General features: G+C 46.6%; 1 protein-coding gene across 1 annotated transcript in view; it reads right to left on the bottom strand.

The window, feature by feature from the left end:
* Window positions 1-1,097: 1,097 nt before the first annotated feature.
* Window positions 1,098-12,357, bottom strand: part of ANTXR1 (ANTXR cell adhesion molecule 1) — a 124,338-nt gene continuing 113,078 nt past the window's right edge. The window contains exon 18 of the mRNA XM_033159164.1: window positions 1,098-1,501. Within this exon, the coding sequence (XP_033015055.1) occupies window positions 1,235-1,501 (267 nt within the window). The 3' untranslated portion in view covers window positions 1,098-1,234. The remainder of the gene's footprint in view (window positions 1,502-12,357) is intronic.

Here is a 12,357-nt window from a genome sequence, read left to right on the forward strand (position 1 = left end):
TCAAGAGGGCAAAGCCAGAATGTAGCAGCTCTCGCTCAGTCTAGGCACCACTTGAGACCAGTTCAGCATGATCAAATCCACTAAAAGAGCCTCCTTGAATTGGCATCAACATATGGTTCTCAGAATCCATTTGAAAGTAACTACTAAAGGGGGAAAGCTGTCTAGTCCTTTTAATACCATGGCGATTCAAGTCGTTTCATCTTCTCTCTGCACACTGGGGAAACTTTTGCGTGAAACTCCCTTCCCTTCTGTTCCTCCTTCCCATGACTGATCTGTGCTGTTTTTCAAAGCCGGCCAACAGGAAGCGGATTCACTTAAACTGTTGGTGGTTTTCAGATCTCCCATGGAATCAACCGCTTGGGTGTCCTGTGGATGTTGCTTTTGGAAATCTCACGGGCATGTGCCACAGAACTTCTGCCCCTTGCCTGGGCAAGGCCAGCCTCTCCACTCAGCGGCTGCATTTGCTCTGCTTCTTCACAGCATCCCAACTCCTCTGGACTCCTCCCGTCAGCTGAGAACAGGCCACACATTCCATTTCAGGCCACTTTCTGCACTTCCGTTGCAGGGTTTATGACCCTTGGGGTCCCTTCCAACTCTACAGTTCTATGATTCTTCAAAGGGCAAAGTGCTGACGTTTCCTTTGCTTCCAGTCACCTGTTCTTCCTCTGAAACCATCAGACTTGAGTAAATTGCACCTACTGCCTTCCTTATCAAATCCAGGCGTGCTCAGGAATACCTTCTTCCATGTGGCAATACCTTCCAGGGGCAGCCTTGGCTGCAAGGATTTCTGTGGCCACAGCCGTGCTGTCCTCCTGAGATTCCCGCCACTCACCTCTGAGGGATGATCTACTCCACCTGACAGGGAAGAGGCTGACTTTCAGGTCAGTGGCTGGTGGTATCCTGAACACACAGGGCTGTGGGCAGCGTCCACCGGCTGTTTTGCTTTCGTCGCCAAGAGTCTTATTCTTTTTAAAGTGATGAATGGCAGAGATTTCTTCCGAACTGAACGCCAGGGATTTGAGCATTCCAGTCAACTGGGGCATTAGAGGACTTTTTTAAAAAAGAAGAAGAAGAAGAAGAAGAAGAAGAAGAAGAAGAAGAAGAAGAAGAAGAATTGAAAGGGGTTTGCTTGTCTCTTCACCCAGAATGTTAAGGCCGCCTCTGAAATATCCTTGGTTTTACAGTACTGTTGAAAATGGCTTAAGAAAGGCTTCTGGGGCAGAGGGCAGGGTGTTTAGACAGAGGGCCGCGGAGGGGGGCGGGAAGGGGGAGGGGCCCGATTTGGGGGAGGAGCATGAGGAGGGGGAGGGAGAGGGGGGAGTGTGGAGGGCGGGGACGGGGTGGGAGGCGCTGGGGAGCTGGGTGGTGGAGGGGTGTAGATGGGGGCAGGGGGAGGGGGGTTGTAAATGGGGGCAGGGGGAGGGGGGTGGTAGGCGTTGTTGAGAGGGTACTTGGGGGGAGGCTGTGATGTCTTCACTCGGGTGAAATTAATGCAGCGACCCTGAAAGAAAAAGCAAACATGGAGTCACTCAGGATAGAGGCACCCAACAGCTGACAGAATTCATGCTGAGATGATGGGCCAGCACAGAATCGGGGAAAAAAGTGTGGAATCTAGCTAGCTAGCCTGCTTCTTTCTAAAAAGGGTTTCTAGACCTCATGATGGTGAAGCTACGCTTGGAAGCATGTGAGCAAAGAGCAGCTGGAGAAACCCGAGTGCTGTAGGGACTGCTGAAGACGACTTCCAGGGGTCCAGTGAGGTGGGGATTAAGTGGCGTGGATAACTGAGAACCAGTGTTTGTAGTGGTTTAAGTGGGGGACCGGGGTTCGAATCCCCACTCGGCCATGAAGCTTACTGGGGGCCCTTGGGGGCCAGCCCCCGCCTCTTACCCTAGCCTACCTTGCAGGGTTGTTGTGGGGGCTAAAGGAGGAGGGGAAGAACCAAGTACGACACCTTGAGATCCTTAGAGAAAAAGGTGGGACACAGTGCAGTAAATAAATAACAGCATCGCTCCCCTTCCTCGGAGGTAGAACAATGCTAGCGAAATAAACAAATTCAGCTTTCTGATTGTTGTTCTTTCTTTTTTTACACAATGCTGGATGCTGGAGATTTTTATTTATTTTTTGGTTCTATAGATCTTGCCAAGGCTGACAGATACTACTAGCAAACACAGGTGGTTGAGTACCTATCTGTTTGGAAGGAAATGGGGCCACCCAAAAATAAGGGAGTGGTTTCTCCATATTTGTGGGGCTCCCTGCATATGAAGGAGCTTATACATTTGCAAATTAAAAGAACAGGTTGGGTTTTATTTTATTTTTACCAAATTCAAAATGAGCTGACAAGACCCTCAAGGTCCCAAGACTTAGGGAATGCTGATGGCACTGGGGCATTTAGTGGGGCGAAGGGGCAAAAGGAGGGAACGTCTATGCCTCCCCATCTGGCACCCCCCCCCCCAAAATACAGAGGCTACATAAAATGCTGGCTGGAGCTGAGGGCAGGCAGAGTCCAGGACGGCAGGAAGGCATCGTGTTGGGCAGGGGTCTTGCCAAGTGCTGACCGCTACACTAAGAAACCCATTTGATACCTATTAAAAGGATCAACTCTTTCCCAGGCTAAACCACATAATCAAATCTCAGTTTTTTTGCTTCTCCACACCTGGCCCCAGAGACAAGTTGGAACATGAATAAAAAGCCTCAAAGATATGCACATTCTCTCCCCCACCCCCCAAAAAATCTGGAGCCTGTTTTTGGGATAGGATGTAGCAAACCATGGAACAAACACAGTCAAAGTTGCTGCTTGCCTCTTGGCTCGGATGGGTGGACAGCTTTGTGTTACGCTGGGTTACGTTTATAGGCGTTTGTGGACCAGAAAGAACAGGGGAGTGGGCCTGTAACATCCTCTGCAATGGCATCTCCGGTGGGAAAAGGTGCAGAATGTGGTTGAATGTTAATGACCTGATGCTCACCCACAGCCACAAAATGCATCTTTAGCTGCCTATAAAAAATGGTGCTAAATTAGTCCCCTCTAATAATTTCCACCTCTGCAATAAAGCAAACCCGGTAATGTATCATTTCCTCAAGCAAGTGGCACAAAGATGTGAACAAACTTATTTGCAGACATTTTGGACTTCACCTGCCATCAGCCGCAGCAAGTAAGCAAGCAAGCCAGGGCTGAGAGGAGTTGATAATCCAAAACATCTGAATGGCACCAGGTTAGGGAAGGCTGACAAAGAAGGAGAGAGAGAAAGAGAAAAGAGAGAGAGAGAGAGAGAGAGAGAGAGAGAGAGAGAGAGAGAGAGAGAGAGAGAGATTAAGCAAATTCATGAAAGAGAGGGCCATGGCTATGCTCAGCCTGCACAACTGGAAGCAGCAAGTGCTTCTGTATACCAGTTTCTGGAAACCACAAGAGGGGAGAGATGCCCTTGTGTTCAGATCCTGCTTGCAGGTTTGCCATGGGAACCTGGTTGGCTGCCATGACGACAGGATGCAGGATTAGTTGGGCCACTGGCCAGAACCGGCAGGCTCTTCTCATGTTAGAGTTGGAGGAACTGAAGCATTCCTCCAAGTTTATATTTCAGGGTGTCATAGAATCATAGAGTTGGAAGGGACTCAGGTAAAAAGGTAAAGGACCCCTGGACAGTTAAGTCCAGTCAAAGGCAACTATGGGGCTGCGGCACTCATCTCGCTTTCAGGCCAAGGGAGCCAGTGTTTGTCCACAGACAGCTTTCCGGGTCATGTGGCCAGCAGGACTAAACCGCTCCTGGCGCAATGGAACACTGTGACGGAAACCAGAGCGCATGGAAATGCTGTTTACCTTCCCGCCGCAGCGGTACCTATTTATCTACTCGCACTGGTGTGCTTTTGAACTGCTGGGTTAGCAGGAGCTGGGACAGAGCAACGGGAGCTCACCCCATCGCGGGGATTCGAACCGCCGACCTTCCGATCGGCAAGCCCAAGAGGCTCAGTGGTTTAGACATAACAGTCCATGTAGACATGAACTGGAAAATGTAATACACCTCAGCAGCTGCAGTGTGAGAAATGGCAGGCGGGGCCCAGCGTGGCACCTCAAGAGCTTTTCCGCAGACATTTGCCTGTGTGCAAGCCAAGCCGTTCCCTTCCCTGTTTCCTTCTCCTCCAGGAGGATCAGCCTATGGGGAGTCAACATATGGCAGCTGTGTGGGGCTCAGCTGGCCAGGTGTGGCTCAGGACAGGAGGCCACCGAGCACCCAACCCTGCGTTAAAAGGCTGTTTCCATTCCACTGCCTTCCTCCCGAATCGAAGCATCAGCCTATGCTGGGGTCGCTGTAAATCAAAGCACATATTTGGACTCGGCTGTAATGGTTTGATTCATTGTCCCTGGGCCTTAGCTGGGGTGTGTGTGATTTGCCTGTAGCTTTCATGTCTCCCCTTTTCAGCCGACAGCAGGACATACTTTTATACGTAGTAAATCAGGAAGGGGGAAAGACATTACAAGCTCAGACAGATGAGACAGAGGTCAGTTTGTGGGGGTGGCGAGGGATACACACCTTTTCTCCAACTAGCTAGCCGGTGAAGAAATGATTCCTTACAGCTTTGAAGAAACATCTGCCTGAGACTCAAAGCATTCTGTGAAGGAAAGGCCCTGCTTAGAGAACAGAAACAAGGCCAACCTTCTCCAACCTGGTGCCTTCCAGATGTTTTAGACTACTACCGCCTCCAGCCCCAGGAAAGGAGAGGAGGGAGCCCTTAATTTTTGGATAGGAGCCTGTTTTGGGAATGCTTCCTTTCGGGGGGGAAATGGCAGACCACCCCACCTAGATTAAACACATTTTTAGGTTGGGAAGCCAACTTCAGGTAGCTACAGATATTTCCCCAAGGCTATTCTTAATCAGGTAAGTCTGTTGCTCAGGTTGCCAGAAGATGCCCACAAGCACAAGTCCATCAAGGCAGTGACAGGAACGGGACAGCTTGAAATCCAACCAAACACCTCTCTTGAGAAGGGAAGGTTCCCTTTGAACGTTGGGCGCTGGTGAAACCCATCTGGTGAAACCCATCTGCTTCACTCTCACTTCAGCCAAGCCCACCCACCTCAGATAAGCTCAGGTATGGAGTGGGGTAGCAATACACTAACTATTCCACATCATGCAATATCAGGGTGGATAAAAATCAACTTTTTTAAATGATTTTTTTAATTTAAAACAATTTTTTAAATTTAAATTGGATTTTTAAAATAAAATGCGTTTGGAGGAAAAATATTTCTAAAGATTCTTTTCTATTTAAGTTACATTATAGTCCAAAGGCTATTCATCAGGAAATAAGGATTTGTTTTAAGTTTTTCTTGTGTGCTGAAACTCAGTCTAAGTTGGTTTTTAAGGAAATGATTATTTTTCTCCTTCCAATAAAGTACAGCAGAAAAGTTGCACAGATATAAACAGTTAACTTATTAAACCTCACAATAATTTCATAATTATCTATGTGTTTATAATAGTATAACCAAATCAGTAATTTTTGATATAACTGTAAAAACTACTCTGAAAATTTATTATTCCAAAAATGAAACCTTCATCTGGTTGTAAATATTAAGATTATACCAGCAGAAATGTCTTTATGTAAAAAAGAAGAAGATTTAAATCAAGTCTTACTGACTAGTGATTTAAATCAATTTTGTTTAAATCGAATCCACCCTGTGCAATATTGTGCTGAGCACTGCGAGATGCACTAGCCAGCCTTTCCCAAGCCCTCCAGATGTTCTGGACTACAACTCCCATCCATCCCAGTCAATACAGCTCATGCTTTCTAACCACTCAGGAGTTGAAAACAGATGTCAGGGCTGAGCCCTGGCAAACTTCTCCACTACAAATGACAAATTTGCCATTGCAAATTAAGCTCCAGCCACATATATCTTGACTCAGGTCAATATCTGAACTTCAAAGTCAGTGTTCTAGCATTTGGCTCTCAGAAGGTTTTGTAGCCAATAAGGTAACAAAATTCAGACATTAATATTTCTACAAAATACCACTGATTGTGCAAAACGATCCCAAGTTCTAAAGCTCTCTCAGCTCCAGAGCCTGGATTTTATTGTTGCTCTGCAAGCTCAGATTGCAGGTCTTAATATTGTTTCAACACAGACTCATATAAGTAAATGGTCAATCCGAAAACAGAGTTAAGTGCACTTTAGGGCCACTGAAATCACTGGGCCTGAATGAGCAGAACTGTTCTGGGAGCCTGGCTTGTGGGTTCAGAGATGCTTGAGGACTGAAAGTCAGCCGCAACAAATTTTATGCAGAAGGGGGGAAAAACACAAGAGATGTAAAGGCCTGTTGGAATGAATTGCTGCAGACTGAGTTGTGTTTAGGGAGTACAAATATCCCTTGGCAGATTTACAAGAGAGGAAGAAAGAAGCAGCTGGGAAGTGTGTGAGCTTTTTGGTGCAGGGGGGAGATTTGCACCGAGCCCCCGCAACAGGCCCTGGAAGAGGGAGACTCCACCATGCGTAGCTCCGCGCGTGAACTGGGCAATGCAGGGGCTGGCAGGCTGGACTGCAAAGGAAACTCCCTTGGGGCAGAGGGTTGGACTAGATGACCCTCGGGTACCTTCCAACTCCACAGTTCTATGATTCTAAGACTGCGCAGGAAGGAGCAGACAGATTAGCCACTCCTATCAACACCGACTGGAAATATGCTGCCTGTTCAGATTTTGCTTAGAAAGAGTTTGCTAAATCCCGGGCATTGTGGGCGTGTAAAAAAAGTAAAAAGTTCTCATTTGTTCAGAGTTAACTCTGCCTCTTCCTAGAGGAGGAAAATAAGCAGCAGCTTTGCATTAGTCACCTGGATCAACACACACACACACACACACACACACACACACACACACACATTTCCTGGCAGGGCTCTCACAGTGGAACTCAAGCGGCCTTGGACTATCCCTCCTATAATATTTATTTTCTTTCTTTATGTCCAAGTTTTTAATAATAAAAAAGACAGCGGCCAAGGGAAACAGAGCCAGAGATAAATAATGCTTAGGACTGTTTTGCCTGAAAAAGTATTCAGCTGGGGCAGTAAGAACGATGAAGCGATCGTCTTCATTGATCCAACTGGAACCCAAGCAGAGCTGCAATCAAAATCTAATAAAATGTTTATGGGGCATGGCTTTTCTTGGCAATCTTGCATCATGGAAGCACATGAATTCCCCTCACCCCCACCCCGTTCGTTTTCCTGCCAATCCAGTGCCTTAAATGGCAACATGTGGGACGCAGCGGACCTCGAAGTGCATCCCAAAGCTGAGCAGGTGCAGACCTGTTCAGCAAGCAAGATGGGAGGCCAAGGTGAGTTCTGTGAAAGAGCAGATTTTCCAGTATACATGCTCTTTATGTGAGTGCAGAGCAGGGTCTGGAAATCTCTGCTCCAGGGGCACATGCTGGGCTGAAGGGGAGTCTACAGCCTGGATGGACTTCCTTTCGGTGCTTGGAGGAGGAAGGGGAAAGGATGTGGGGAGAGTGGTCAAACTAGACGCAGCAGCTGGAAAGAAGTGGGAGGGTTTTAGCTCCACCTGGAAAAGGAATGGGATGCCTGCTTTGGTTTGCTACTCTTCTTCCTCGGTTGAAGAAAACAACCCTTCTTCCCAGGGGAGGAACTCTTGGCTCACGTGACAAGAGGGACATTCTTCTGCTATTTTGACCGCAAAAAGCTGACCCAAGAAGAAACGGGCCGCCTTTAAGTTCACCAGCAGGATGTTAAAACAAACATGGCTCTGAACAATCTGATAACAGGAGGAAGAAACGGAGGCAAGTTTGTGCTTCCTGGGCCGTGGCCACAAACAAGCCAATACTGGAAGAGCTCAGCTCCCTTTGGCTAAACAAAACCAGGAAGTGTCAGGATGTGCCCCAAATTAATCCCTGTCCCTTTATTACTCAAGCAAGCGAATAGAATCACAGAATTGTAGAGATGGGAGGGACCCTAAGGGCCATCCAGTCTGACCCCCTGCAATGCAGGAATCTCAACTAAAGCATCCATGACAGATGGACAATCAGCATCTGATGAAAAACAATCAATGAAGAAGTCCAACATGTTCTGAGGGAGTGCGTTCCACTCTTTAACTTCCTTGTTACCCAAGAAAGTTGGAATCTCCTTTCTTGTCATTGGAATCTATTGGTTTGGGTCCTCCCCTCTGGTGCAGGAGAGACATGCAACAGCCCTTCAAATATCTGAAGATGGCGGGTGGCGCTGTGGGTTAAACCACAGAGCCTAGGGCTTGCCGATCAGAAGGTCAGCGGTTCAAATCCCCGCGACGGGGTGAGCTCCCGTTGCTCGGTCCCAGCTCCTGCCAACCTAGCAGTTTGAAAGCACGCCAAAGTGCAAGTAGATAAATAGGTACCACTCCGGTGGGAAGGTAAACGGCGTTTCCGTGCACTGCTCTGGTTCGTCAGAAGTGGCTTAGTCATGCTGGCCACATGACCCGGAAGCAGCTCCCTTGCCCATTAAAGTGAGATGAGTGCCGCAACCCCAGAGTAGTCCACAACTGGACCTAACGGTTAGGGGTCCCTTTACCTTTACCTTTTATCCATTCACCTCTCAGTCTCTCTCCTCCAGGCTAAACATACCCAACTCCCTCAACCGTTCCTCATAAGGCTCGGTTTCCAGACGCTTGGTCCTCTTAGTCACCCTCCTCCGCACATGTCCCAGTTTGTCAATATTCTTCTTAAATTGTGGAGGTGGACCACCCAGACCTCTCACTGACTGCCAACACTTCAAGGACTTAGTAGGTACCCCTTTCCTTCAAGAACCTGCATGAGGGAGGAAAGGACCGTGAAAGGCAGCCTTCTCAAACCCGGCAGATGTTTTGGACTACAACTCCCATCAGCCCCTGGACAGAAGGTTCTCTTGCCAATTACACTCTTTTAAACATGCATTTTATAATTGTTTTCCTTTAGTAATATATCCTTTTGAAATCTTTAAGATAATCTTTCCGTTTCCTATTAATAATGCTGCTTTGAAAGTATACTTGACTTTCTTCTGTAAAGTTTTATCCTGGATTGTTTTATTTGATGTTTTAAAAGTTGTAAACGGCTTTGAGATTTTCTTCTTCTTCTTAAAAATATATAAAGTGGTATAGAAATGAAATGAATAATAATAATAATATCCCAGCCTCCATCTCTGATTGCCTCCCCCAGATGTTCAGGATGATAACTGCAGCACAACTGAGCTATCAGAAAGCTACCAGGTTGGGAAAGTGCTGAAGGTGAGGCCTTCTTCATGCATTTGTCATGGATGTTTTAGCGGAGATTCCTGCATTGCAGGGTGTTGGACTAGATGACCCTTGAGACCCTTCTATGATTCAATGATTCTATGTGCCACACTTGGCCACAGTTCAACTGCCACTGAGCTAGATCTCTCCCCCTTATTCACAACATTTTCATGCTAAACTTGACAAGGGACCCAGGACCATGCACAAGATAATTGAAAGGGGAAACAGAGAGGCTCCAGGGTTTAGAACCTTATACAAAAAAATAATCCAAGACCTCTGTGCTAATCCCACACAGTTGGCCTTTATACTATTCCAAGCAAGCTGAGGTTGCTGCTGTTTTAGGATCTGCTCCAACACTTACTTTATGTAGAGAGAAGATACAGTTCTAAGCACAGGGAAGAAACGTTCTGGCAGTGATTGCAAGAGAAACCTAGTGGAGAAATCCAAATCTGCTTCTCCCATAATCTAAGGCAAAATATTCGCTCCAAGCTCAATCAACATCCCAGAGTCATACACTTCTCCCCTCCCCGCTGGGGGATTTTGGTTTTTGCTTGAAGGGTTTTCCAGTGGACTAACAGAGAATTCTCAGCACCTTCAATGAACTACAGTTCTTAAAATTTCTTGGCAAGAAGTCACGGCAATTCATTCATTTATGACATGGGTATCTAGGGTTGTTTCCAGATGGGCAGTGGCGAGCACTACCACAGTTCCTCCACTGAAAGGTACAGCTACAAAGCTGAAACCAAATTTCCACACTGAGGATTGGGTGCTTTTCCCGAGTTCTCCTCCTCTGTTCTGTCCACTGTAGTGGGAAGTGCTTGGCTATGTGGGTGGGGAAGGGACAATTTGCCCCCCCCTTTTCCTGCAAGAAGCCACATTGCGCCTGGAAAATCATAGAACTGTAGAGTTGGAAGGGGACCCAAAGGTTCATCTAGTCCAGGGGTCAGCAACCTGTTTCAGCTGTGGGTCGGTCCACAGTCCCTTAGACCATGTGGTGGGCCAGATTATATTTGGGGGGGGGGGGATGAACAAATTCCTATGCCCCACAAATAACCCAGAGATGCATTTTAAATAAAAGGACACATTCTACTCATGTAAAAACACGCCGATTCCCAGACCATCCACTGGCCGCATTGAGAAGGCGATTGGGCCTTAGGTTGCCTACCCCTGCAATGAAGGAATCATAGCTGTAGAATCCCTGACAGATTCAACCCGTTTAAAAACTTCTAATGAAGGCGAGTCCACCACCTTCCAAGGAAGTCTCCTCCACTCTCCAACAGCTCTTACTGTCAGAAAGTCCCTCCTAATATTTAGTCAGAATCTCCTTTCTTGCCACTGGAATCCATTGCTTCAGATCCCGCCCTCCGGAGGAGCAGAAAACAAGCTTGCTTCATCTTCCATGGGGCAGCCCTTTGGGTAGCTGGAGATGGCTCTCACGTCACCTCTCAGTCGCCTCTTCTGCAGGCTAAATATACCCAACTCCCACTCGCTTTTCCCCAGAGGTCTCCCCCCACACCCCCTCTCTCTCACGAAAGAGAGGCGGAGAGTCTTATGTGAAGGAAATTCCTGCCTCCTTCCACTTCTCCCTGCCAGGAGAAGGCTGTTTGGCCGCTGGCTCATTCTGGAAAGGGGGAGAGATCCTCCCACCCTCTTTTTTTCCAGTTCTGCTACTGCTGGGCGCCAGCCAGGGCATGGGCACCCTCATTCCCTTCCTGGCCTGAATCCTGCGGAGGACCAGAACCAGAGAGCAACTGCTAAGCTCTTGATATGAGAGAGAGAGAGAGAGAGAGAGAGAGAGAGAGAGAGAGAGAGAGAGAGAGAGAGAGCAGCTTCTGCCCATGGGGTGAGGCAGTTCCAGGAAAAGAGCTAACATTTGGATCAACTTTTCATTAATTGGAAATGGACCACCACAACAAAAGAAGAGAAAGAAGAGAATGAAGATATGAAGAAATCAAAGAGAGATATGAAGAAATAAAAAAGATGTTTAAAATATATTTTAGTAAAAAACCGGAGACACCCCTTTTAGGTATAATTACAGTGGTACCTCGGGTTACATACGCTTCAGGTTACAGACTCCGCTAACCCAGAAATAACGCTTCAGGTTAAGAACTTTGCTTCAGGATAAGAACAGAAATCGTGCTCTGGTGGCGCAGCAGCAGTGGGAGGTCCCATTAGCTAAAGTGGTGCTTCAGGTTAAGAACAGTTTCAGGTTAAGAACGGACCTCCAGACCGAATTAAGTATGTAGCCAGAGGTACCACTGTACAAATGATATTCCTGGCAATCAAAGGAAAGTATTCCTCTATGCGATGACAGCTGCCATGATGCTCATAGCAAAAAACTGGAAAGAAGGGGTGTGTGTGTGGAAATCCCATCAATAAAAGAATGGCAAGTGAAACTTTGTGAATATATAAATTTGGCAAGATTCACAGCATTCTTAAAGGGACAATCGGACCACAAATTAGCAAAAGAATGGGATTGTGTTAAAGAATATATGAAAAAACATTGTTCTGGAGTAAGTATATCGGTATGTAATGAATGAGGCTTTGCAGGGTTAAAGAAGAAATTGAAGAACGGTGCAAAAGGTATAAAGATAGAGGTAATTTACATTAGACACAACAAATCAGAAAGATTAAAAAAAATGAGCTCCCAAAACAGAGGAAGGAAGTCAATATGGGTATATGAACGTAAAGATTATTTTGATGACATGGTTTTCTTTGTGGGTTTTTTGTTTGTTTGTTTGTTTTGCTTTTTTCTCTTTCGGATTTTATGTTTGTAATTTTGGATTGAAAATAAAAAAAAATTAAAAAACAAGCAAACAACAAAAAAGAGAGATGCCGTTTTCGAAACTCTGCAAAACTCTTGCCTTCAGAGAGCTCTTCCTAATGTTTATTTGGAATCTCCCTTCTGGTAACTTGAAGGCACTGGCTTGTTTCCTTCCTTCCAGAGCCACAGAAAACAAGCTGGCTCCCTCTTCCATGTGACAGCCCTCAAGATATTTGAAGATGGCTGTCACCTCTCCTCTCAATCTTATCATTTCCAGGCTAAGCACCCCCAACTCTAACAAACATACCCAAGAGCAAAGAGCTTCTGCCTGTGAAAGAACATAGCAGGGGCCGATGCAGAAGAAGAGTGGGCAA

The sequence above is a fragment of the Lacerta agilis genome, chromosome 8, assembly GCF_009819535.1.
Source record: "Lacerta agilis isolate rLacAgi1 chromosome 8, rLacAgi1.pri, whole genome shotgun sequence".
NCBI lineage: Eukaryota > Metazoa > Chordata > Lepidosauria > Squamata > Lacertidae > Lacerta > Lacerta agilis.